This window comes from Strix aluco, chromosome 2 (assembly GCF_031877795.1).
Source record: "Strix aluco isolate bStrAlu1 chromosome 2, bStrAlu1.hap1, whole genome shotgun sequence".
Classification (NCBI taxonomy): Eukaryota; Metazoa; Chordata; class Aves; order Strigiformes; family Strigidae; genus Strix; species Strix aluco.
The window spans coordinates 92,579,021-92,605,971 of record NC_133932.1 but is presented as its reverse complement, the minus strand read 5'-3'; the positions used below and the strand labels follow the sequence as shown (position 1 = coordinate 92,605,971).

At 40.1% G+C, this 26,951-nt stretch overlaps 1 protein-coding gene across 7 annotated transcripts in view; it reads right to left on the bottom strand.

The window, feature by feature from the left end:
- Positions 1 to 26,951, bottom strand: part of KLF12 (KLF transcription factor 12) — a 248,325-nt gene that overhangs the window by 174,786 nt on the left and 46,588 nt on the right. For 6 of the 7 annotated variants that reach the window (XM_074815525.1, XM_074815528.1, XM_074815529.1 and 3 more), the window contains one exon: positions 2,715 to 2,778. In XM_074815525.1, coding sequence (XP_074671626.1) covers positions 2,715 to 2,735 — 21 coding nt within the window. In that variant the 5' untranslated portion in view covers positions 2,736 to 2,778. Of the gene's footprint in view, positions 1 to 2,714; positions 2,779 to 26,951 lie in introns of those variants that run through there. The other variant, XM_074815530.1, reaches the window with a different exon arrangement.

The window sequence follows — 26,951 nt, the reverse complement described above, 5'->3', positions numbered from 1 at the left end:
ACCTAAAACATACCAGTACAACACACAGATAACGCAACCCGAGTTGTTCATACCCCCAATGATATACCAACATACTCATGTTAGCAATGCAAAATTTTCAAAACTTGGTTAGCAAAGCAGCAATAAAGTGAAAGGCTGAGGCAGGGTGCTGGGTGAAATCCAATCTCTTTCCTACTGGAGCCAGAACTTTATCAACTGATCTTGACAGTGATCACAGAGGAGCCCTCTCCACCTCTACTGCTTAAGTTTTCTGGAATCAGTCTTCCCAGAAAGGGAATTTTTTTAGCCTCAGACTTCGAATAACCACATAACCACATTTTTCTCTCATTCCACGATATGATTTAATCATGGTACTTTCCTAACATAAAAATTAACAGCTGGATTCACTGCCCTACATTTGCAAAGACTGCCAAACAGAAAACTTGTAAAGAATTAACTTGATATCCCTTCTTATCTGCACATGTTTTGCACAGCTTCCTCACGACTACTGCGGGATGTCATCAGAAGGGCATGAGAGAGTGGAACTATGGTTTGGCAAGAAAGAGGTCACCCTGTCCTCCCGTTCTTCCTTCCTTCTGCCACCACTTTGCATTGAACCAGAAAGGCAAAAGCAGAGAGAGGAACAGAGATACAGAGCTAGCAATGCTCCATCTCTCATGCAACTGCAGTGTTTCCTAAGAAACTTGGGAAAAGGCCACGTGAGTCCAAGAGTCTTTTGTGTTTGCCTGATCTGGAAGTCCTCCCTCCTCTCTCTGCAGACTCTGCAGGTTATGACCACCCCTCTCAAGGATCTGACAAATCCTTAACTTTTTCCGTGCTAGTGTCACCTTCCAAGCCAAATACCTAAGATGGTCCTCTAGTCTGGCTCAGTTTCTCCTCAATTCAATGCAAAACATTACCACACTACGGTGGTACTTCTCTGTGCTGTCTTCTGGATAGCATGAGTCCACTGCAACATAATCATATCCAGAGACAGCTTACAGATAATTAGTTTGGTCTTTGTACCCTCTCACACTTTCTGCCAGTATAGAGCCTCCCTGAGTTTGTGCATACAGGATTTTACCACTGTAGTTCTGGAAGATGGAAGGTTTGGATGGTATCAGTTTTTTCACTCTGCTATTCATAGCCAGGAGGTCTAAGCAGGAAGTGTTTGCTCCCCCATGATGTAAGCCCACCCCGAGCTATCAGACATTGGTATGGACAGCAGCCACCAGCACAGCAGCAATCAAACCAAAGAGAAATTCCTTAAGACTTTGTGCGCTGGTGTTAGTGGGTAACAACTGCTGGTTGACATTTAGGCATATGGGACCCTGATCCCATAGAGTAATTGTGTACATTACTATAGAGCTACTAATACCACTCGCTGTCTCTATTAGGGTTTAAATTTGGCTCCTGGAAGATGGAGGTGTCTTCTGGGACCTGCTGTATGTAAAGCAGATGTTCTATGGATGCTTCAGAACTAAAGATTGTTTTGCCGGCTTTCATTTCAGGAGACTGGATTCAAGGACACAGATGATTCCCTCAAGCCCTATGATGCTTGTGAATCCAGAGGTAGCTAAGATCAGCATGTCCACTACCTGTTGTAAACACTAAAAAAATGTACCCAAGAAGGAATTAAACCCAAGAAGAAAATAAACTTCTGAACCACTAAATAATTGATAAAACCAAACTATCACTGAGATAAATAAGAAACTTTGTCTTCTTGAACTACGTTGCTCAAGTTAATAGAACTACAGACTTACATTTCTGGTATTGAACTGACGCTGTGCTTTTGAAAAAATCTGAGGGGTTTTATGTTTTTTATTGTTCCAACCCCTCACTGGGATTCAGGCGTTGAAAAAGGCTCTCTAGGAAAGAGGTTTTCCACCCTAACATACTCCTCCTTGACTAGCACAGTTTCAGAATGCCTTACTGAGCTGCTGCACAACATCCCACTGGACCGTGCCCTGCATCCCACTGTACCACACCCAGCATTTGCCATCGCAATTCATTTGCTCCAGTGCAAATCCACAGGCACAGTCAGCTTTGTTTAAACAGCCTTGGAAGGCATTGGTTAACATAGCATCCCAGCCAAAGCCTACAGTTCACAAGTCAGAATGACAGATGTCAAAGCCTACTAAATTTTATCGTCTTACAAATCATAACAATAGTCAGTAAAGCACAGAGGTCCACTAACAGCTTCTTCCTTTTTAACTAGCACAGAAAATGCATGCTCTAAGACAGCCATCTCTCTGTGATAAGAAAACAAAGCACCAAGATAGTTTTGAAGATACCATATCCTATTTGACTTCTTAAACAGCATTTGTCAATCTGCATTTGGCATTTGAGTGGCATCTGTGGCTACTCCACAATACATTAAGCTTCATAGCCAGTAGCTGTAATGGAAAACAATGCCTCTTTCATTCTCCCTTCATCCTTGCACATAAGAATAATGAACACCACTATGCATCAGCCCATTCAAACACCTGCCTTCAAAGGAATTACCTATTTCCTTAACGTACTACTAGGTTTTCCTTTGAACATTCGGGTTTGGTCAGAAACTGCTGCGTTAAGCTACAGCTGTGCTAAGCTATAGTATTCCCCTGCCTGAAAGACAATATGGCATATGAAGCTCAGACCTGTTATTTCATCTGTTATGTTTTGTAACACAATATAAATTTTTGATAATAGCAGTAATATGTATAATACATATGGCTGTAAAAATGTCAACCAACTTTTATGGCTTTCCTCTTCATATGAATATTCAGTCATCCATTCGTCCCTAGATCCACTTCAATCCTGAAAAAGCAAAGACGAAATAATTTAATTGATATATTTTCTTAAGAGGTTCGTTAATTTCTCAAATATTATTGTATATGCAAATAAAAAGCCTAACCATGGACGTCTGTTCCACAGTAGTTTATAAGCACTTTAAACAAAACTGGATAACTACAACAGAAAGTAAATTGGAGAAAGCCTTATGTTTCCTCTTAACTAATGATTTTAGTCAATGCTCTCAGTGTCTTTAATTTCTGAGCTGCTACTTGAGCACACTAAATCCCAAGTGGTTTAATTAGACTTCAGGGCCCATTATATATCAGTACCCTCCGTTTGTACAGGTAAACTTTCCAGCAGTTATCGAGTGTGAATATTCTTTACTGGTATTTCAAAATGTGTTTCCCAGAAATACTATGTGAGATCTGGACAATAATGCATTAAAAACCAAATTACATCTATTAGTGAGCTCAGTCAATATTCCAGCCACAGGAAATAACTGTGTAAGACCATTACAAAATTTGTATGTATTTCTTGAAAGGTTTCTTATGGATAGATACATTATTATTTTAGTTATGTTTCCATATGAATGTATACAAGAAAAGTGTATATAGAGATTTACACACTGTATTACACTTTTGGGAGGCTCGTTCCAGTTTAAGAAGATATAGTAATCCATTAGTCTAACTTTTTTAAAGTCTTTGGGGGAGGCAGGGGGGAAGCTTCAGATGTCTAAAATTTAAATAATAGACAGGATGTCTTAAACCTCTTGCCAGAATACATGCATATATCTGGAAGCAAATGCTACTTACAAATGTCTCTTAATAATGGAAATGGTGCGAAGTCAAGAATCTAAATCTGCTGTCAGAGTTATTATAAACAGTCTGCTGTTATTTGTGTATCATTCAAAATAAGGTCATCTTTCAAATAGCAGTGGAGCATCACCTGCCTGCTTTTAAACCACAATCCAGCAGTAGTTTCATTACTGCTGTATACACAACAACATGACTAACAGCTTTCCAAACAGTAAGCAAACTTTTACACTGAAAACAAGACAAGAAGCTCCCCTAAGCATGCAAAATTAGTAAATATTCATATACTGTGCTACTATTATACTGACACCATGCACTTGATTTCTAAGACAATATTAAAGCTAATAGAAAAAAGTTCCAAATTTTCATATGAATCATAAAAGGTTGCAGACACTGACACAACTACAACTAAATGTAACTAAATACTGTAGGCTTAGAGCATGTTAACTATTGTGGACCATTTGTCCCATGTACCCTGCATCTTGTAGATTTTCCAATATTTAATCACCCTTGGCATTACTTGGATTGCTTCAAAATTTCCACTTCATGAAGCAGATTTTTTTTTTTTTTTAAATTTGAACGCTTGAAGAACCACCTTTGAGTTTCTACTAGCTGCTCTTTCTCTGTGCTAATGTCCAAAAACAGGACAAGTGTACTAGGTTTTCCACGTCCTGGACTTGCATGATGTAGTGGAAATGACGTAGTCAACAAGTTCTTTAAAATTAAATATAATTTATGCAAAAGCTTCATGGGGTCTCTGTCAGAGGAAAACAGAGTTTGACCTGTAATTGTTTCTAATTCTCTAGGTCTTCTCATTACTCCTCCCTACACAGACACACACAATCCTACAACACAACTTAGCTTCAAGTTACACGCAACTGCCAAAGTTCTATTAGGTTACCGTGGCCATGGTGACACAGCAAACATGGGTATGTGTTTCAAAAGTGCGAACACACCGCTATCCAACTAGCCATAGCCACAGCTGGTTTTGAGTTATCAAATCATGTACAACAGCCCTCCTCATGAAAAAGCTACTTTGTTAACAACGATAAATAATCGGATTTGCTTATTAATTCTCTTCAGGTCTGCACAATTTATCAAGCACTGAATTGCCCACATCCTTGCATCACTGGGGTGCTCTCCTTCACAGAAGGGCTATTGCTTGTCCCCCTCTTTGGGAAGCACAAGCAGGGCACATCACAAGCTCCAGCAGTGCCACCTTCCCACAATGCTGCTCCACCATCATGTGGTTTGATGGTAGGACAGGGGTTATACCCTAGCACTGACCACCAAGGTGACCAAGAGTATTGATTTTGGTGGCCAATGCACACTTGCCACACATGCCACCCATACAGGCCACAGGCCTCTTCACTGCATCTATTTTAGGCTGCTTTTGGGGAGAAGATGAAGAGCAAACAGTTCATCTGAAACCAGCATTTAACTAGTAACATCACAAATCTGTTGCCTGATTTTCAGAAGAGCTGAAAAGCTTCAGCTTCAGATTAAATGACTTTGAAACGCATATGAAAAATAGGACCACGCATCCTTACAGATCTAGTGCATTCACTCTGCACTGCTGTTGAATCTGCTCTAGACTTTTGGTTTTCAGTGGCTTACTGTGAAATCTCAGTTTCTACTATTAGAAATATAGAAATAGACATGAAAGTCCAAATAGAAGCATCTTCCATTTGTATCAAGTGTTTTTTATACCAGAAGAAAATTTACCTAATGAGACAAATGCACAATGCTCCTGATTCAAAACCTTTATGTCTAAAGGGGTCTTTAAGTAATCATAGAGCAAAGCACCTAACAAACCACCAGTTTCAACCAAAAGAAAGAAATTTAAGTAGCAAACACAGAACTATATCCACTTCCAGTCAAAGGCTAACCATTATCTTAAAAATGTGTTTTCAGACCCCAGGAATTTATAAACCTTATGAATGCCACCCAATGTTAGACAACTCCTCCTACAGCAAGCGAAAACCAAACAGAAATGACAACACCTAGTCCACTTTGAAAACCTGTCTTGATCAGAATAAATGCCCTGGTAGCCCCACCATGGCTGGCATCCCTACCCCACCCACCAGCGCCGCTGAGCAGGAATCATGGACCAGAGCAAGGAACATGAGAAGGGTTTCAGGGGAATCATGCTGAGCATATTTCTAGACAAACATAAATCACTATACATGTAGAGGTGCCCTTGACTTTACAAACATGACATTTTTGAACATATAAACCCATGTTAATTCATTAAAACACAAGGTCATGCTGGCATTGCTTTCACATCTCTTTTACGTACTGCTAACTTTTAAGTGAATTCCCATTAATACAGCTAAAAATTATTCCTCATGCTATTTTCCCCATTTTTGAACTCATACAGATATGGGGACATACATTTGGAAAACACCACCTCATTCACAAAGTCAAGTCATTTGCTGAATCCAGATATACTAACTTTTCCCTCTACAAAGCTAACCCCGTATTTCAGCATAACTGTGTTTCTTAATCACCTTCTTGCATCGTTTATTTTCCTTTAAAAGTATGCACTTTTCTTCTTGAAAGCCTTTAAATCTGCACTTAAAACTTCTGCAATCCTTTTCAAAGGCCCTGAGTCACACCAAACTTCCCCAAAAATGGAGTGTGACATCTTCCAAACTCATGAAGGCCACCCTGAACATTAGGTAAGGCAGGATCACTGAAAGCACGGTTTCAGCAGCATTCAGAGACAAAGAAACACAGGTTATCCTCAACTCAGCGTTGAGGAGGGCTACCTTTGTATTAATAGCAGCCACATACTTGCCCTTTCTTCTTATGTCTCTGATTCCTGCAGGAAAACTCGTAAACTCTGTAAAGCAGACATTCTGCAGAAGCTACAGATAAAATATACATTAACCACAAGCTACAGATTTGAAACAGTCCTCAACATTTAAAATTGAAAAGGAACAAGAGAGGATGAAATTCAGTGCAGCACTGCACTGAATCAGCATACTCAAAAGTCAACCTAAATTGGACCTTTCTTTTGCCTTGGGTCTACCCCCCAGGATCTTTGTACTGAAACTAGCCAAAACATTTTGCCACAAAGTTGTCTGTAAAAAAGTGGGAAAACTTTTAATTCCAATGTAAAACACTACCCCACCAGCAGGCATCACAAGCTGCGAGATGAACCAGGTAATTAACAGCTTAAAACACATTCAGTTTAGGTTAAGTGTAACTGCTATACATTTTACAGACCTCACAGGACCAAAGGAGCACTTGTTACACATTCTATTACTCACTAAACTGCAATCATAATGTTTATTCTGTCCCCAGCTAAAGTTTTTGCTAGTCTTTGATTGTGATTTCTGTTCAAACAAGGCAAGCGGAGTTACTTGCTTTAAGATGCCAGCTCCCCCGCCAACACCTTTGTTGTTCTGACGTAGTGTCATAATAAAAATATCTTAAGCTGCTCAAAATATTTCTGAAAATTAACTTAATGCTTCAACTTCTGGTTTTCACTGGTATTTTAATAAAGAGAAGCAGGAGGCAGAGAGTGGGATGCTTGTTGCTAGGCAATACCTAGCTCTCCTGAACTCCTACAGACTGAAATATTTATCCAGACTCCCACGAAGAATGACATCCAGCACAGAGAAAGAAGAGACACATGCACTTACTGAAGTACATCATGATTCAAGGTAAGAAGCAGCAACTCTGCCACCAGCTCAGTCCCTGGTGTACCTGAGCTGAGGAGGCTGCAGTCTGCAATGGTGGGGGGTGATGCAGCTCCTCCTGCACATGCACATCTGATTTCAGCTGAGACTTATGGGGTGATGCCTCCAACACTTTTATGCCAAACCAGAACGATCTCAGTGCCATTGGTCTCTTGGCAGCACAAGAAAATGCATCCTTCACTCACCTGATTGTATAGCTGTGTTGTTTTTATGTTGCTTGGGCTTTTTCCCCCCCAAATCATTATACTCTAATAACAGGTTGCCATAGAAAAAAGCATGCAGCTGGCCAGATGTGGATGAACAATTCATTAACCGAACACACAACCTTTGCGTCATGCTCCTCCCCCTCCTTCCTTTAAAAGGTTTATTCAATGATTAAACTTTCAAGGAGTGCTTACACAGTCTTTCAGCAGAGGCTTAGAGGAATAAACATTATTCTTTACAGGGTCTTTTATTTGACATTAATGAATTATTCTGAATTGAACAGCTTCAACGATAAGTCCCAGACCTCCTGGGACTTAAAGATGAATTTCAAGAACTCTTTGTTCTCCCTAGAACTTAAGGGTCTGGTTTGACAAAAATAATTATATATAAATATACTACATTTCATAATTTCAGAGAATTATTACTCTGGGAAAGATGATGTCTTTCAGTAATATTTAAAAAACCCTGCAACTGTATCAGTGTACACAAATGAAATTAGAAAGTGTGTGTGCATGCTGTTACTATTGTAAAGGTAAAAGAAGAGTTAAAATCTGGCGAAGTAATGAAGTCCTCAAATGCCTGGATTTAGGCAATAATCAGTGGTCAATCTAGAAGAGTGCAATAAATTGCAGGGAGCAGAGGAAAACACAGTGAAATACTACATTCCCCTTGAATTTTTATTCTAAAAGTAGTTGTTATCTTTGACACTTTCAGTTGTTTGAATGAATAGCTCTGAAACCTTGATACTCCCTTCACAACTCTAGTTTAAATAGAATGGCATTGGGATTTGTTAGATCTAAATAAAATAAAATTTTGATAAACACAGTCACACATCACTTTGGACAGCTTCTCTGACATAAGGAAATGTTCGTGTTACAGCGCACCCACTCAGCGCAAGGTCTCTTAGTTCACCACCTTATGCTTGCATACAGTTCAAACTCCACATCAGAGTTAAAATTTTATTTACCAGCCTGTTCAGAAAGTCAAAGGACTTAGTGGGCCTCTTCTTATTACATCAATTACAGTTTTATACATATATATCTATACACACACGCATATATACATGAATGCATATGAATATAAAAACACGCACGCATACAGCCACAAATTTTTGGTGAATTGATTAAATATTTTCTGTAAACAACTGTCCTCAGGAATCTGCCAAAAGCATACTTTCTAATATATCATCAAAACAACACAGGATTTTCAGCCAAGCTGTAAAATGTAACTATGTTTCTGAACCCATAAAGAACTGTAATTTTTAAAAAGTGTTCTTTTCCCCTTATCTTCAGACTTTCCCCCCACCCCATATTTTCAGACCTTCTTCAGCAAAACAGTACATATTACACTTTCCAGTTAATGACTATCCAAGATTTCTACTCATAAGGACTTATAAGCATCTGAAAGAGATTACAAAACCGGTTTTATTTAAAAACTGGTTATTCCTAATTTCAGGTTGGAATTATGTGTTGTGTTTCTACACTTTGTTTGCACTTCAGATAAAACAAATGTCATTAAGTGTACTAAATATTAAGCCAAAAAAAAAACCCAAGCGTGAAATCCAAAAGGAAGGTATCCCCCAGGAAAACTGCTTGTGCTTCAAGCAGGATAAGAGGGAAAGACTTGCCAGTGAGTCTTCCATATCATCACAGTAGGAAAAGGGATGAAGACCAACCACTCCAGCAGATCTTTCAAGAGACTAGATTGACTATAGCGGTTCCCTAGAAAAAGACTTAACCGTACAAGTTTCATATTCTTATTTTGCCCTGCTAATAAGGATTAGCATTACCAAATTTTATCACCCACTCCTCCTCTTCTGGTTTAATACCTTTACTCAAACTAGGTTTACGCTTGGTCCAGAATCAAGCCAGCTCTACTTGCAGTACAGGCAACAGTACTTACGCTCTCTCCTCAGAGTTGCAAGACAATCTTCATTTATATTTTAACCCATTTAAAAACAAAATAAGGATTTTTCTTTATTTCCTGGCTGCTGAATCCCAGAGACCATGAGAAGAACAAACAATCGTTGCACATGTATACGGTTATAAATTAAATAGCCAGAGTTTAAGGACAAGGTCACCAGTTTCCTTAGGACACACATCACTTTCTGTGTGGACAGTGCATCTGATGTTCCTTGTGGTGATGGCAGCCCCCTGACCACCTGATCTAAGGGAAGGTGGCTGACCACCTAAGGCTCCACGTTACAAGTCCAAAGGAACAAGTACAACTTCACTGCAGACTTGTGCCAAAATCTGCTCTTGGTCAACCAAGCTGTAGCAAACATCCCATGATTTGGTAACAGAGCACAGGTACCGGAGATTCAGCCTGCAAGAAAGTCTGAAACACATGAATGTCTGAAACAAATTAATTCTGCCTCAAATGGCAAATACTACCCTTACACAGCTCAAAACTTTGTAGAGAGTCTCCTCATAGCTGGAACACCAGGACAATGGAAAAATCTGTTTATATGTAGTAGCTTATGTAAACCCTGGCATGTCTTCTCGTTTTACACTGTGCAAGATGTTGTAAAGAAGTTAGAGAACAGCACTAACCATCATCCCACTGTGGACAAAATACCACGCGGCTTTCCCCTTACCACAGTGTTGAGCATGCTGTGCCAACTTTCACAGCAAAATCACTTTTAGAATAAGCAAAACCAGAATAAGCTGTGCCCATTAAACTTCTTTTAAAAGAAGAGGGAACAAAATCATTCCCACAAACAGCAGAGAAAGCTAAACAAGCAGTAAGTTTATACATGACCAGAAGGTGGTTATAAAATTGGTGTTGATGCCCCCACGGCTGGCACAGGCAACAAGAGTCAACACTTTGTTCCACCAAGCCCCAGCTCGGAGATGGTCACGTCCTCAGAAGTGTCTACTGAGCAACGTGTGCTAGTCCCACCTCACTGTGTCAATCAGTGCAAAATAAGTTCGCAAAACCCCAAACTGCTCAAACAAACCTATTTTGCTCCTCTAAAACGGAGGTGGCAATAAGCATGAGGCAGCGTTGACTTCTCTAGCTAGCACAGTCACAGCAGCTAAGAGAAGACAGGCTTCCAAAATTTATCCCAAAGTTGGGAAAAATGAGCAAAGACAACCAAGCAAACACAAGTTGTGATGTACACCAAAGAAACTCAACCATCCTCATTTCCAGACTCAGAGTTATACTTCCAAGAAAAAAGAAAGTCAACAGCTGACTGCACCCTGCTCTACATAGTGGGCAGTTATATTCCACTCCTACTCCTGCCTTTGCTCAACCCACAGTAAATTTCATCACTTCATTCATTACAATTTGGGCCCCTTCTTTTGACTTTCATTAGAAATGTACCAATGTTTTTTCAAGAAAACAGCATGATACCTATGTACATGAAGGTGTGGGTACATATTCAGGCTCTAAACCAGGGGCACTGTGTGACAGCAGTGATGCTATTAATCAGTTTAAGGAGTCTATTTGGCTGGCATCCTACAAATGTGGCTGATGACCGTCAATTTTAATAAGAAGGTACACTCTCTAAAATTGATCAATTGACCACAACTGTTTCCATTAATAATTTTAATGTCTTTTCTCCTAGCATGCCCTTTCTTGAAAGTGAAGACTGGCATTATTACGAATAATTATCCCTCAGCATACTGTAGCTCAGAAAAGGGAGAAATCCTGCATTTAAGTATACCATGTTCCCATCAGGCATTGACCATCTTGAAACAGCTCTGCTAGCAGATTCAACAGCTACAAGTGTTTGGAGATCTACCTGATACATACCTGAGCATATTCCACGAGCCTCCCTAGTCCTCGTCACTTCTCTCCTTGTTCTAATAGCCCTCATACTTTTGACAGGAGACACAGTTGCTCTGGTTATTTTCCTTTCCTTGCTTAAATAGAAATATATTTGCTTCTTCCCTATCTGACAGTTCCCTCATCACTTAGTCTTTCTGGGGGGCAGGGGGGTGCTCGGGAGTAATTCAATGTACTATTTCATTCAGTATTCCAGGGGCAGAATTAATCTGCAAATCTGACTACATGTTTAAGTGCAAAAATCAGAAGTAGCCTGATGTCCAAAGGTAATTTGTAGTTTCTAGTCTCCTACTGAGATCACTGCAGCAGCCTGCAGGACTCACCATCTGCATGCAGTAAGCCAGTGCCATTTCATTCTGCCAACCAAGATGGACAAACCACTCCCTTAACCATTGCTCAGCAGTTATTCACAGTCACAGCCCAGAAACTATAGCCTGAAGAATAACTTTAGCAAATAAAGTTCTTGCCAGTTGGCAGGTTCATCTCACCTGCCTACAGACACCTACACCTGTGCTAGCTGCCTTTCATGGCTCTGTAACTGAAGGAGAGAAAGAGGCAGTGCAGGGGCCTGAGTCACTGTCATTGCAGTTGGTCCAGCAACTGCTCTTGATCAAAAAGCATTTTAAATAAAATGGTACTTAGTTGTCTGCAGAATGAAGGGTACTACAAGTTTTAAGAGCACTGGTTTTTTTTAAACAAGTCTTGGGTTCCTTTGTTCATCCAATCAAAACTTCCAATTTTTAAGACTTTAAAAGTCATCATTTTCAATGCAGCCAGACCGACTTGGAAAGGCATCCCATTTTTAAAGGAGCTTGGAGAAAAAAGAAGAAAAAAAAGTAACCTGAGATGGTTAAATACTACTATCAAGCAGGAATTGGCAACACTGCCCACGCTAAGCTTCCTGCATACCAAGCTGATACATAGAAGTTAATACAAGCACACTGCTCATCAGTTACATGGACACCACCATAAAAAGAAATTATTACAAAAATCAGAAACTAAGGATGGTAAGGAAGATGCATTGCTTCGCTTATTAAACTAGAGAGGAAAGCACAACAAAGAAACAAACCTGTAATGCACGGAGGAAAACACAATTTTAAAGACTAAGGATTTTCACCCTAGAGCCCCTGGACCTTCACCAAGCTGGCTAGTCCTGTACTCCTGTCACCCCAGTAAAACCAATCAATCCCAAATTTATGCTCCCACCATTCCCATTACAAGCTAGCAAGTGGACTCATCATATTTAATTATCTTTCAGGGAAAAGGGTGCAACAAATAAATCAATAATCAGCATTAATAAATAATTTAATAGCAATAGAGACACTAATACCAGAGGAGGTTACCACTGAGGAGAACAATCATTATTTTTTTTTTTTTTGCAATATTCCAGGTGTAAGAGAAAAACAATACAGACGTGACAGTATGGACATTGTTTTCAGTGAAGCATGCCTCTGGCAAGGCTCAAAGACTTCTACCCAAGACACCTGAAACTATTCCTGGCTAACCACCATGATCCAAAACCCCTGTAAACCATCCTGACTTAGAGCACTATGAATGACATGAACAACTACACTCACCACTTCCCTGAGGATCAAGTTCAGCAACCCCTCAACAATCAAAGCTTTTGTTTTTCTATCAATTCCCTTTGATTACTTTCTTGATTTGCAGGTAACACCTGACACGGTACATGACTTAAACCACTTAACAAAGTGGTTAAACTAACTGGCAGTAGCAGAAATGTGTTAGCTGAAGATGCACCTGGAGCTGTACCCAACCTCGGTTTAACGCCTGGAATACAACTACCTGCTATTTTGAAATTATGAGAAAGCTCCTAAATTATATTAACTATTGAAAAATATTCCTGTAATTTGATTAAGTAAGAGACAGTGAACACAGCTTTTGCTGTTACAATTACACTGATTTCAAGCAGTTGCCCCTCATCTACCACCAGTGTCACAGAGTTCCTCAGCCCTTTCTCCCAACTACTCCCTTCAATTACACCAGTTCTTCTTTCTGCATCACCCAGCAGAAACGTTGCAGTTGTCCAGATCTCAAGCCTCAAGTGTCCTCCCATTTCTCTCAGGTTCACAATCCCTATGGCTACCCTGGAAACACAGCCACCACCAGACCCTGCTCCCAGTGACACCTGGCCCAGGCAGGGAAATCCTCCCCTCTTGACCACTAGATCTCCCTTTCCGCCTCCCTCACTGACAGGGCAGGCTTCTCGTAGGTGAGTCGGCATTGCAAGGCAGCAGCCCCTCCAGCTCCAGAGTGGCTGTCCCCCATGCACATCCAGGCTTTGGTGCCACAGCTGGCACCTCCAGCCACAAACTCCAGGGGTGTGGGGCTGTTAACCAGACCACCCTTTTCTTATCCCAGGGAGTCAGCAGTTTCATGCCCCACTGCCTTACATACAATCTGAAACCAGGCGATTAAGAGTTTGTGAGCCCAACACTACTATGTGACTTGTCCCACCTATCCTCATCACTTCTCTTAGCACAGCTCTCACTTCATCCTCATCCTTGAGCTTCCTTCTTTTACGGAAGACTCAGCCACTGACACTATTCCAACCACCACCTTCTCACAGTTTCACTGAGGCTGGCTTTATTCCCACTAAAAAGGCAAATTCTGACTCCATCCTGCTGTTTAATACACAACTATAACAGATTTCAAGGTTGGATTTTATTTGTATGAAAGATAATTATTTTTTCTATATCCCAAGTTGTGCTCCTGATTATTCACTAGATACAAATATTCTCTGTTCTTCATATTTTGAGCTTTTAATATTCTGAATGCAATGCTAGCAGTACAAGTGGCTGGTACTACCTACTCCAAGACACCACAAAAACAGAACCTGTCTCAAGATGCTCTCTTATTGAAAAGGTTTTGTTACCAAAGACAAAGCAATTATAAAAGCATCACTACAGGAGCAAACTTCAGTTAACAACACAAAATAATCAAAGTACTGACAGTGGTCCAGAGGCAAACAGCAAATATCATTGTATGCTTCAATATTAACGTGTTCTGAGAACAGTTTTATTAAAAGCAGAGGTAGCTGCAATAGTCTTTGCAATAAACGTGAGGAATATTGCAAACAACTAACACTCCCCACAAGTGGCAAATGTCATCATCCTAATGATAACCCCTACAGAGTTGCATCCTGTTGAGTTATCACAATTAAGATTCTGTTAAAATGTCCATTACAAATATCTATTTTTAATTAACTGTAATTCAGTCTTATAATATGAAGCAGGTTATAACTTGCTGATTTTTATAAGACAATGAATTAAGGATTAGAAAACAAAACAAATGTTAGTCTCTTGGGGGGAAAAGGAAATCAAACCAATTTAATATACATGGGAGAAAGTAATATAAATCAACAAAAAAAAATCACAAGTTTTTGTTACATAGACCAATTTTTATAGATAATACAAAGCAAACCACTGAAAATAACACTCCCAGAAGTCTCCATTTACAGTTTAAAAAACCAAAAAAATCAGTGTTACAGCCCTGAAGTTTGATACCAGAGAAAATATGAAGTGAAAACAATGTCTACATATTGGATCAGGCTCTTCCATATCCTTCAAGGGTTAGTTTCAAAAAAAGACAAAAAAAATTGCATGTGGACATATGCACAAACCCACATAGAGAACATGTATCAAAGGGTTAAAATCCAAACTGCTCCCACCAGGGCACAGGCCTATTACTACCCCTCCTCCCTGGCCCATTAGGCCTTAGTACCCAACTGGAGGCTTACAGCTGGGGAGGACAAACAGGGGAAGGCTTCTTGCATTTAAGGGCCATTTCCACCAGCTGCATCACTTCTATTCTTAGTCCCACTGATACATTACAGCCAGATTATTTTGCTTTTCCAGCTGCATTTTCCAACCTGACATACAGAGGAAGCCCACTTTTCTCATCTCTCTTTCCCTTATCAACTGACCAAGCGACATTAACACGAGATCAGTCCAGTGATTCATCTGCCTGTCCACTTTCACGTCCTGCTGCTCACAGCAGGCACACTAAAATACAAGTGTCAAGCAGTCAGGAAATCTCGACAGGCCCCTAATCTTTAGGGTATCAAATATGGTAAGTCATGCTCTTGTATAGAAAAATCTCATGGACTAGGGCCAACGGTTTAAAGGGTTTTGACATGCAGAGAAGGATTAGAACAAACCAGCACCATTTCAAAATGAAAAAGCAGCGAGGTCTGGCTTCCTAGCAAGCAAATTCACTGAAAAGCTACAAGCTTAACTGAAAGCATCTTAACCTGCAGTATGTCAGCAAATACAAGTACACTCTTTTAAACACATACTGAAAGAAATAATGTCTTTTTTTTTCAGTGTTGTTTTCCTTATCAGGGTTTGAAAAGAGCCCACAAGGCAACACTACATTGAATGAGTTTGGAAGGAGCGTATTATCTAAATACAGAAGCACATTTGTACTAATATCTAGGGATGACATTCACAAGCATCTTGTTACTATCCTATAAATGCCTTCAAAATACACAAACATCTCTAGGCTGTACCAGGGATGCAAATGTTTCACAAAAGCTGCTCTTGAGAAGTTTCCTGAAGACCAGCGCACCAGCAATGGTGATAGTAGCACCAGCTTTGTCTTCTGAGCTTTGTACCCAGCGCTCTCAGACAAGCACCCTTTCTGGGTTCAGAAAAGAAAGAGAATAAATTTCCAAGATAAAAGACCGAACAGACAACCAGAACATGCCCTCCCCTCTTCTTGAGAAGGGCGATGAAGACAAGAAGTAGCCATGTTGAGTTCTGTTACAGGGTTGGAGCAGTAGGTGGCAAGAAGGACAGAGCAACACAAACCTTTACACAGGTGATCATAAAAGTCTCTTATAGGCATTGGAAGGCAAGATAGGACCCTGAGCTGGAGAAGGCTTGCTAAGGACCTCAGCAGGAGACCACCTCTATGCTGCCTCTCTTCGGCTCAGCTTCCTGCCTGCATCATCCTTTCCCCTCACCTTCCCTCCCATCCCATCCCCCAAGCTAAACGACCTCCTCCATAGGAGTGGGAGGTATTAATGCTAAATTAAACTAATACTACATTAAGCTTCAAGCAGCTCATCGGCATTAGCTTGAGCTTAAGCTATGACCACCCTGGAGGCAAGGTCCAGCAGACCACTGTCTCTGAGCTGTTCCCAAACTGGAAGAAATTAGCAAGAGTGGGATGGCATAGCTAGGAAAACACCTGTCTTTCTCCTCCTCCCCTCCTGCTAGGGGTGTGCCAGATCAGGGACCTTAGCACCTGGCCCTCCCCTGATTTCACAGCTTCATTTTCTCTGTTGCCACCTAAAGAGCCATCAATGGAGAGTTCACACAAATCTGAAAAACCAGGATGGAGGAAACCTCAAGAGATCATCTAGTCTCTCCCTAGCAATTCACACCACTGATTACCTCAAAGATCTTTATTATATCCATTATAGACAAGCTTCAAGAATGGAATCACTGGACCTGCAAAGCAAAACTGCCTGTAGCACCAAGATTCACCCTGATTCACTCTGAAGACAAAACATCTGCTTTAACTTACCATTAGGACCACAAATAGAACAAAAATAGTCTGTGTATGCGGGCTGGGAGTTTGCCAAGAGCTCTGATATTTACTTCAATTGTTCCTATAGAGTCTATAAAGTAAACGTTTTTCAATAGAAAATTAGGATTAAATCCCCCACAAAATATGACTAATTCTAATAAATTCTATGCCTTTTAAGGATGTTTTGCAGATCAACTATCACAGATGATGTCTGCAAAACGTTAAAGATTAAAAGCAGTATGAATTATCACTAAGTTTTAGCTGTCAAGAACAAGAGTGAATGTAAGAAAAATACATTTTTACTCCTAAGGATGATATGAAATAATACAGTAGTCTTTTAAATGAAAAAATCCAAACATACACAACAGCAATCAGTCCTCAAATTTCTTAAAAACTGATTTTGTACACAAGCATTATGATCTGTGCCCCCCAAAAACAACAACAGGAGCAGCAAAAGGCAGGTCCTTCATTCAGAAGTCCATGTTCCCCCAGCTAAGTCTATTTTCTGAAAGAAGCAAGGCTGTTGCTAACCCTAGTCAGATGAAGTTTCTGGACACTGTTGAACTCTCATACTGGCACATCTAGGTCATTACAAAGGTCCCTGGAGCTGATGATCTAAGTGGTTGTGATTCCTAGTGAAATACAAAAGTCAGTATTTGGTCCATGTATTTTATTTTTTATTTCAATGCATCTCATCTCAAGGTACATAAAGATGAAATGTAAATCTTTACCACATAACAGGCTATATATTAATAAAGAACAGTAGCGAATGCACTCAAAATAATACTAATCTCACCATTAAAGTAAAAATCTTCTTAGTACCATAAAAGGACACATGGAAATGTAGACACTCTCAAGGTAACCACATACAGAAGGTGTTATTACTTCGTACAGACACTTCTAAATACCTCTCATCTCTTGGGATTTGGTTACATCCGATTAGTAACACCCAGAGAATCACCATAAATAATACCAGGATTTTTTTCTATTGCACACAAAAAACGTTGCAAACTTTTTTTTTATTAGAATTTGATCATACAGTGTTAATATCGTTTTAGCTATAAGGATCCTGGTAATTATATATACACTCTAATTGGTAATGGTCACACAGAATGCTTCACTGCTGTACTGCATCATGGAGATGCACTGTCTGAAAAAGATATTAGCATTCATCTATATGGAGCAATTCGGTAACTTATCATTATCTTCCTTATATGCTACAGTCACATAAGAAAACAATGCTGTTAAAAGCAGTAACAAATATCAATACTCCCTTGTGAAAGACAAGGGCAGACTAACAGGAATGGAAAGGAAATAGCAGGAAAGGAACCAGAAGGAAAAGACTCAAATGCCACTGAAAAGTACAGAAGGGAAACAAATACATGTTTACTGCAACTCGCCCTACTGCATTTGCATTTTCTCTGCTCCTCAGAAATGGAAATGGAGTATTAATGATAGTCAAGACCATCTAGCTTACTGCCACCACAGAAGAAATTACCAAGCTCTAGAGTTAAAACTAGGGTTATACACAGTATTTCTTTAAAAAGACTAAACAACTCTGTCAAATACAACAAATGGAAAACTGTCCTTTACATTTATTTTGCTCTGTTCATTTCTGTACGTAAGTCTAATATTTCTTAATGAGATTTGTTTCAGGGAAGTAGCAGATGAGACCAGCAAGTAAATGCTATCTTGTGACTGTACACTCCTATTGACTTTAAAACAGCTGTATCTGTGAATTTTTGCCAGCTTGCTCACACTCCAGTGCCCTGGCTTAGCAATGCCTTCCTGTGTGAACAAGCGCAAGCATCAGATTTTCTTTCACATGCCAACAGGAAGCCCTCCTACCAAAGCTGCAAACTGCATCCAGGAAAGGTGCAAGGTAGAGGCATAATGAAGACATTTTTTTCATATTAATTTATGTTTAAAGAGAAAAACAGAAAAATAGGATAATAGATACAAGGTCTAGAAGAGAAAGGGTTAAATTTGCTATCTAGAGTAAGGTGAAGAGGAGACAATGGCAAAGAAGAAGTCTCACCATATGGTGGAACAAGAGGAGTACAGGACAAAGCATCAGGAAGCAAAATATGATGACCTTCAAAAGCCAGGACTGCCTCCTGTAAATATCCCACTGCAAGTTTTCTGTATGTGAAATACAGGGGAGGAAGGTCTGTGGGGAGTTATGAAAATATGAGCTGAACAAGCACTTTACAGATGGCTGACAGAAGCAGAGTGATTGAAATAAAATCCTTAAGACCAAGGGAACCAGAGGGTGCCAGAATGAAATCATTCTTCTAACTGTACCTAAAAAAATCTGGTTTAGAATAGGGAAGTATTACTACTGTGAAACCCATATGATTCATTACGCACACCAGATAAATTCTTCTTCACCTCCAGTTACTGGACTACAAAGTAGGTAGAAAACCAGCTGGACCACTGGCCTCAAAATATATTCACCAGCTACTCAAAGTCCTATTAGTAGCCAATTTCTAGGTACCAATACTGAATAGGCCAGCTTCATTAACAACCAGTATGATGGGACATAGCACACCCTCAACAGGTTTGCAGATATCATAAAATTTGGGGAAGCGATTGGTACACTCAAGGGCAGCATGCCAATCAGAGGGATATGAAATGGTTGGAGAAACGGTTCAGCAGGAACACTGTGAAGTTCAGCACAAGTAAATGGCAGGTCTTGTGCTTGGGGAGGAGTAACTCAATGCACCAGTACATGGGGGCCAACCAGCTGGAAAACACTTGAGAGAAAAGGAGGTGGGGGTCCTGAGGGACAACAAGTTGACCATGAACCAGTGGTGGGACCTTGTGATAAAGGCAGTCAACAGCATGCTGGGATGCATTAGGAAAAGGATCGCCAGCAGGTGGAGGGAGGTAATCCTCCCCCTCTGCTCAGCCCTGGCGAGACACATTTGGAGTGGTGGGTCCAGTGCTGGGCTCCCCAGTACAAGGCAGACATGAACACACCAGAGGGAGTTCAGGACATGCCACCAAGAGGAGGCTGTGGACAGGCTGTGAGAGCTGGGGCTGTTCAGCCTGGAGAAGAGAAGGGTCAGGGTGGGGGGGCGGGGTTGTGTGGGTGTGGATCTTACTGCTGTCTGCAACTACCTAATACAGTGCAAAGCCAACAGAGCTCAACTCCTCTCAGAGGTGTGCAGAAATGGGACAGGAGGAAAAGGACATAACTGGAACAAGTGACATTCTGATTAAGGAAATAGGAAAAGGTTTTATCATGAAGGTCACTAAACACTGCAACAGACCTAGAAAGGTCACAGAATCTCCATCCTTGGAGATGTTCAAAACTTGATTACACAAGGGTCAGATGAACCTTACCAAACTTTGAAGTTGGAATCAACTTTGAATTTGGCCCTGCTTGGAGCAAGGACTGGATCAAATCTCTGGAGCGGACCTCCAGAGAGTCCCTCCAACCTATGTTAGTCTACCATTCTGAGTCTTCTGTGTATATTAGGTCTCTCCAACCATTAAGACTTTGATAACACAGCTTTTTGGGAGTATAGGAAGATCCCACTCCAGTGACACACATTTTTAAGACCCAAAATTCAGGTAAAAAATCTGAACTAGAGAGATTCACACAAGTTTTAACATTCTTACAACTGGAAAGAAAAAAAAAATCCAAACCCTACTTTCCTTCTAAGCTGTTCAAAAATAAATGCAATTTTTTTTTCATTACTCCTAATTATGAAATATGCATTCATGTGTGTATGTAAAAATATATATTATTTACCTGTGCTTGCTAACACATCTTGAAACCTATTTGTTCATGGCATTCTGAAGAGATAAAAAACCCAGCAGCTTCATATTTAAGTACTGTACCACAGAAATACAGTTCACATAGTTAAATTTCAGGAATATTCCAGCTTTCCCATAATACTAACTGCATTTTAGAACACAATTCCTGTGTCACAGGTTTCCTAGTCTTCCCATGTGATGCCCACTAGCCTAACAACAGCTATAGCCATGGCTTACACAGACACCAGAAAAGTGACAATATGTTTTCAGCTGGAAAGAAAGACCTGCATTACTTGAGTGCCAAATCACGTGCCATCCACTAGCACACACTATTAGACTACACCCAGGGGACCTCAGCAGTTTGGATCAACTGCTCTGAGAAAGACTGTAAACTTTCAACAAGTGAAAAGCAAAGTAATAGTAATTCCACCAGTTGTGGGGTTTTTTTCCTATGCACACACGGTATGTTTATGTAAGCATGTTATAATCCATCTGAGATATAAAATATCTTCCAAAAGGAAATTTCAAGTTTTGAATTTTGATGTACAAACTAAGAATATGAATCACAGGATGAAACAGAAGGAGGAACAGATTTCTGTAGTTTCCTATCATCTGTGAACAAAGCACCAGGACGCATACATGATATTAATCACCCAGGACTCCACAGATTGCATCAGCAAAATTGAATATGGAATCCACGATTATTATTATACTTTGATGCTAAAGTTAAACTGCACTTAGTACCTAGGACTCAGAGGACATATTCAGTTCCTTTTTCTATTCAAAACTGGTACAACCTCAGACGATATTGTTTCTCCCTTCTAGAAAAATAACGCAGTGTCCAGCTTGTGTCTCAGTTCCAAAACGCTTAATAATGCTGCTAAAACAGTGGTTTTCAGCAACATCTGTAATAATTTTTTTCCAATAGTGTAACTTATTTCATACTAAAGCAGAAAGAAGGAACACAAAGCAGACTGTGGAAAATTCTGCCTGCATTTCAACCGTAAATCATGAAGGTCACGCTTGGTTTCAGGCTGCAGGACATATCTATCCTTGGGAAGTATCTGGAAGAGAGTGAGGGAGCTCTGCCTTGGTCTGGCTCACTACGCACATGGCACCTCCGGGCATCTGTCCAGAGCCCCCCACCGCCTTCAGCAACGGATGCTTATGAGCACAGCTCTCCACAAAGTACACCATCAGGTGCTCACAGCAAAAGCCCAAGGACAAGCGACCTGTGTTGTATCACACCAGGAATAATCAGCATTCAACATTTTCATGAAAGCAAGCAGCAACCAAGCAACTGGCAGTGGCACTCAATGAATAATAGTTTAAAAAAAACTAACACCAACAGTTCACACCAAGTATATCTAGCACTCTGCCCCTTAACTATCCTTTCAGTTACAGTGAAACACATTATTTTTTAAATGATGAAGTCACATGCTAAAGAGAATATACAGCTCTGGAGAAAAAAAAAAAAAAACAAAACAAACAAGAAAAAACAAACACCAACCAAAAAAAAAAACCACCCAAGAAAAAAAAAACCCCAACCACCCAACCACAAAAGCAAAGCATCCTCTTTCTCAAAATACAGTCACAAGACTTAGATGTTTTAACTTTTAACCCACATTCTCCAGGGAAGGGATAGAAGAAGGGAGGATAAATACATGTTGCCTAAGAAGGCTTAACAATCCAGATTCACTGTTATACTGTTTGTAAAATACAAAGTCGGTATCACCCTCATGGATTTTGAAGTGGGAAACACAGGGGATTTAAGTTAATTATTATACTGACAAGCCACCAAAGTATTAAGAGAAGTCTGGCAAGCACAGTTTTACAGATTATCTTTCACTGAAAATAAGAGAAAAAACACACAGATTTATGACACTTCTGATTACAACTACACTGTATAAATATAGCCTGAGGCAGCAAAAAAGCCCACATCAGTCTAGCTCAAATTTTTAGTATCATAAATTTATAGCTAATCCTTCAAGATAATGTATTAGTAATGCTACAGAGCTACTGTTTTCTTTTTCCATACACAAATATGTAACTCGACTGCGCGAGGTGCCCGGGACACCCATTTAAGTTGGGAGCATGAGTTGTTTCAGAGCCCAGCAAAGGTTTAGTCACTGTCTCCAAGCATCAGGTCCCTTATTAAAATCACTGCTGTCGTGCAATTTATCCAAAAATAGCTTTTGACTGTGGCAGTACAAGTTTCTAGATCTTGACACAGACTGAGATGTATCTAATAGACAAAATCTGTACTTTAGAAAAATAACTATGGTTTATTTATTTCTTGCATTCCTTAATTCATACTTAATTTTTTATCAAGTTAAAAATCAAAGCACATCAAGGAGTGCAACGTCCTTCTAAGCAATAATCCAGATCCAGTGCAAGTAGTTCCCAACTGTAGTCCTGTTTTTTATGCTGTATCATGTAGGAAACCCTTTGTGCACCCCAGAGACAGCTTCCTCAACTGCAAAGCAGAACAGCAACTCTACCAGAAGACAGCCATGTTTCTTGGTGGAGGGCACAGTTAATGAAAACAGACAAACCCATCTAAAAGTGAGGTGCCACCAGCTCTTTCCTCCCCCTTCCCCACTCTGGATTCACCTCATTGACTCTTGGTTCATGAGAGGTTCACCACCTCTGATGTTCATATGAATACTTTAAGAGAACTAAGGTCACCAAACGGGCGAAACTACAACTGACTTTCAAAAATAATTAATTTTCAGCCAGATTAGTGAACTGAATCTGCTTGCCCAGAGGCCAAATCAGTACTGGAGCCAGCAGACAGAAAGGAGTACAAATGGAAGAAGGAAGGGAGATGGAGACCACTGCTTCTGGCATAGCAAGATGCAGGGTTTGCTAAGTCTGTCTCATCAAAACCGTATCTGGTGGACAAATGGGACAACATGCCAATTGCTGACTGTTACTGCAGAACTGAAACGCTTTCCAGAATTCTTACATTCTTCAATAACTGCATGAATTTTGCACAGAATTTTTAAGTAATGTAAGACGACACTTACACTATTGATTAGTGTATGAAGATAGAGAGATGTCAGAAATTCATCAGCAAGAGCTGGTAGGATCATGTTCTGTGGCCCCATAATCATTTCATTTCTCCTGTAATTCTGGAATCATCTCAGGAGTCATCTACTGTTGACAGAACTATACATTTTCTCAATCAACTTCAGTAGGATCAATCCTCAATGTAACTGCACTCCCGAAACAGTGAGTGAAACATAAAGAGAACTCTCCATAAAAAGGAGATGAAGAGTCCACAGGAGTATTTTTATTTCTCAACACTCTTTCTCTTTATGTTACAGACACGCTTCAAAAGAAAATTAAATTAACCCATGAGTGCTATTTAACTGTCAGATATGATGCCAATGGGCACTTTAACAAAGACCAGACAGTCAGAGACAAGAGGTAGGATACACTGCGATGACTTTCAGTACTTTGCTTCCGTACGGGTGAATGTGTTCGAATCTATACCTGCACAGTCTCGCAACAGGCCACACAAAATGCATACTTAAATTACATGTTTGTTTGCAGAGGCAAATGAAAATAAAATTACAATGAAACCTCCAAGATTTGCTTGTAGGTCCAGCAAAAGAGAAGCATCCTAGACCCAGTTGCTAAGCCAATGGAACACACATTCTTACATTCATCTAGGAATACTTCAGCAGAGTCTCTACAGATGACACTTTATTTAAGAAAACTGATCCTTCCAAGGTAATTCAAAGATACCACTATTACTGGGAAACACCTTAAGTCTAGTCCAGAAAAGAAAGCTAATGGTCTGACAATATGCCAATTCTGTTATATAGCAGACTTCTCTGCAGTACAGTACAATGTATCTTCTCCAGTCCTGTTAACTTGTTTTCTACTGGCAGCAGATAAAAGTGACTTTGATTTTATTTTTGTTGAGATATCCTATGCTAAATTTCTGCTCAGAACACATTTTTACAGCTTAGAATTATCAGCCCCCGAAGATATGCATTTCCAGTTGAATCATGAACATATTTAACTAGAGATGGTAAAGAAATATGGCTTTTCAGCTACTTAATATTATCAAAAACCTTTACTGTAAGAATATAAAAAGAAATGGATGGTTCAAGGTAAAACATTATCTACAATCGCTTCCATACATGTTCTATCTTTATGACTGCTGGCTGCAACCTTTTTAAGGTCCTTTCACTGATAGTGCTTATCTCAGCTTTCATTTTAAAAGCTTTTTTTTTTTTTAACTTCTTGCAGTGAAGTACCCTTCAAACTACAGATCAAACTGCTTGATTTTGACTTTGTCCCAGTGATTTTTCACCACAACTATTCTTAATCCCAACTACCTTCTAATACCAGAACCATAAACTCCGATGTTTAGAAGGGACAGCTACTCAAGTCTGTGGAAGCTGAACGTTATTTGGCACCTATACACAGACCTCAAGATCAGATCCAGCACAAGGCAGTGTCCACACGTGCCCCACTGCAGCTCCAAGCTCACAGGCACCTGGTCCTCAAGCTTCAGCACCCAGGAGCTCGTGATGGGGACCTCATGCATCGGAAGAGACACACTTCACAGCAGGATCGAAGCCTTCACCACACTTAAGAGAGGACTAAGCTGCTCCTCCTGGATCAGCAGGGCCCAAATCCACACTCAGCTTCTCCCAGCCAGGAACAAGAGATTTGCTCTCCAGAAGGCAGTAAGAAGCAAGAGACAGCACAACCAGTCTTTTACCAACGGTGCTCCCATCTTCCCAGAGCTGTTTTATGCACCTGGATACTCTCTGAACAAAGTCACTGAAGTCCCTTGTTCATGTCCAGCCCCACAATGCCTTGTGTGACCACCATTTGCAGGTGGCCTTCCCTTTCTCTGCAATTAGACCAGATCCTTCTCTGGAGCTCCAAAACCAGCCACTGGGGCAATAATTTCAGCAGTATGTAAGAATACACTGATTCTGGTGTGTAGATGGTGAAGAGAAGATGGTGAACAGACCAAGTACATCAACCGTGAAACGAGGACCACGGCTGCACAAGAGCAGAGGAGTCTCCTCCAAGTCTTCCACTGGCAGAGGGAGGCAAAGAGAGAGACATGGTAAATGGCATCAGTTACCTTTAGGGACAGCAGAAACGGCAAGAGTATAACCTCCTCCCCGGAAAGGAAAAGGCTGGACAAAGGAAGGAAAAAGAGCAGTAGAAACATGAACATGAGGAAGAAAACAGCATACACAAAGTAAAAAATGATGGGCAAAAGGACAAAGAACAGAGCAAGTGATGGAGAACAGAAGTACAAAAGAAACAATGTAAACTTCTACAGTTTCAGAATACTCCTCTGAGGGAATAATGTCTTTTTTGTTGTTGCTTGGTTGGGTATGGTAGTTGTTTGGGTTTTTTTTTCCTGCTTCTCTGTTTTTACAGAAACTGTTCGATCAGAAAGATGAATGAGTTGACCACTGTCAGGAAGTAAAGCCATTGAGTAAAATCATTGAGACAAACTATGTCTATTGATTTTAAATGTTTTTAAATCACAAAAGCATCTTGCATATGCATACTCATGAGCATGAGACCAGAATGGAAAGAGACACAAAAAAGGGAAGTGAACCATAAACAGAAAACATTAGACAAATGTGATTTGAGACACTAGTATGAAGATGAGTGAGATATGGAAACAGCTAAAAAATGTGTTCAAAGAAATGAGAGGATGGAAAAATTCAAGAAAATGCAAATTTCAAGCTACTCAACCGTAATGCTTGTACTCTTCTTACTTTTACAATATATATATGGCAATGTCTTATATTTATGAGCATAATAGAAAAGATGACAGGACTGGTAGGAGTATTCTCATTGTATTAGTATTTCTGGCTATTCTGAATTTTCGCAAACCAACAGCAAGAGAGAAAGTGGGAATAACCTTAACTGCACCTGTGCTCAAGCTCTCTGCAGGAGCACGGGAGCCCTCCCATCATGTAGGCTTCTGCTGTACTTGAAGAACAGTTTCTTGAAAGCACTTTCAGTTGTTGGCAACTACAGCAATCTCAGAGGAGGAAGTCAAACTCCGCAGCAAGAGAGATTCACACCATCTTAGAGATTTTCCTGCTTTCTCCAATTCCTACCTGAACACAGCCAATTAATGCTGAGGGATTGCTTTTAATGCCTAGGGCTAGTTTTATTTTCTCCACTATTTATCTCACCTAAAATTGGAACAGCACTCTGGGTCCAGCACACTCATATTTCTTCCCACTGTCCAGCTAGCAAACATCTTGGTTTCTTCCAATCTCTTTAGCTGTTTTCCCAGCCAGGCACATACGTATGTAATAAAAGAATCCCCTAAAAATGTTAGTCTAACTATCAATAAAGAATT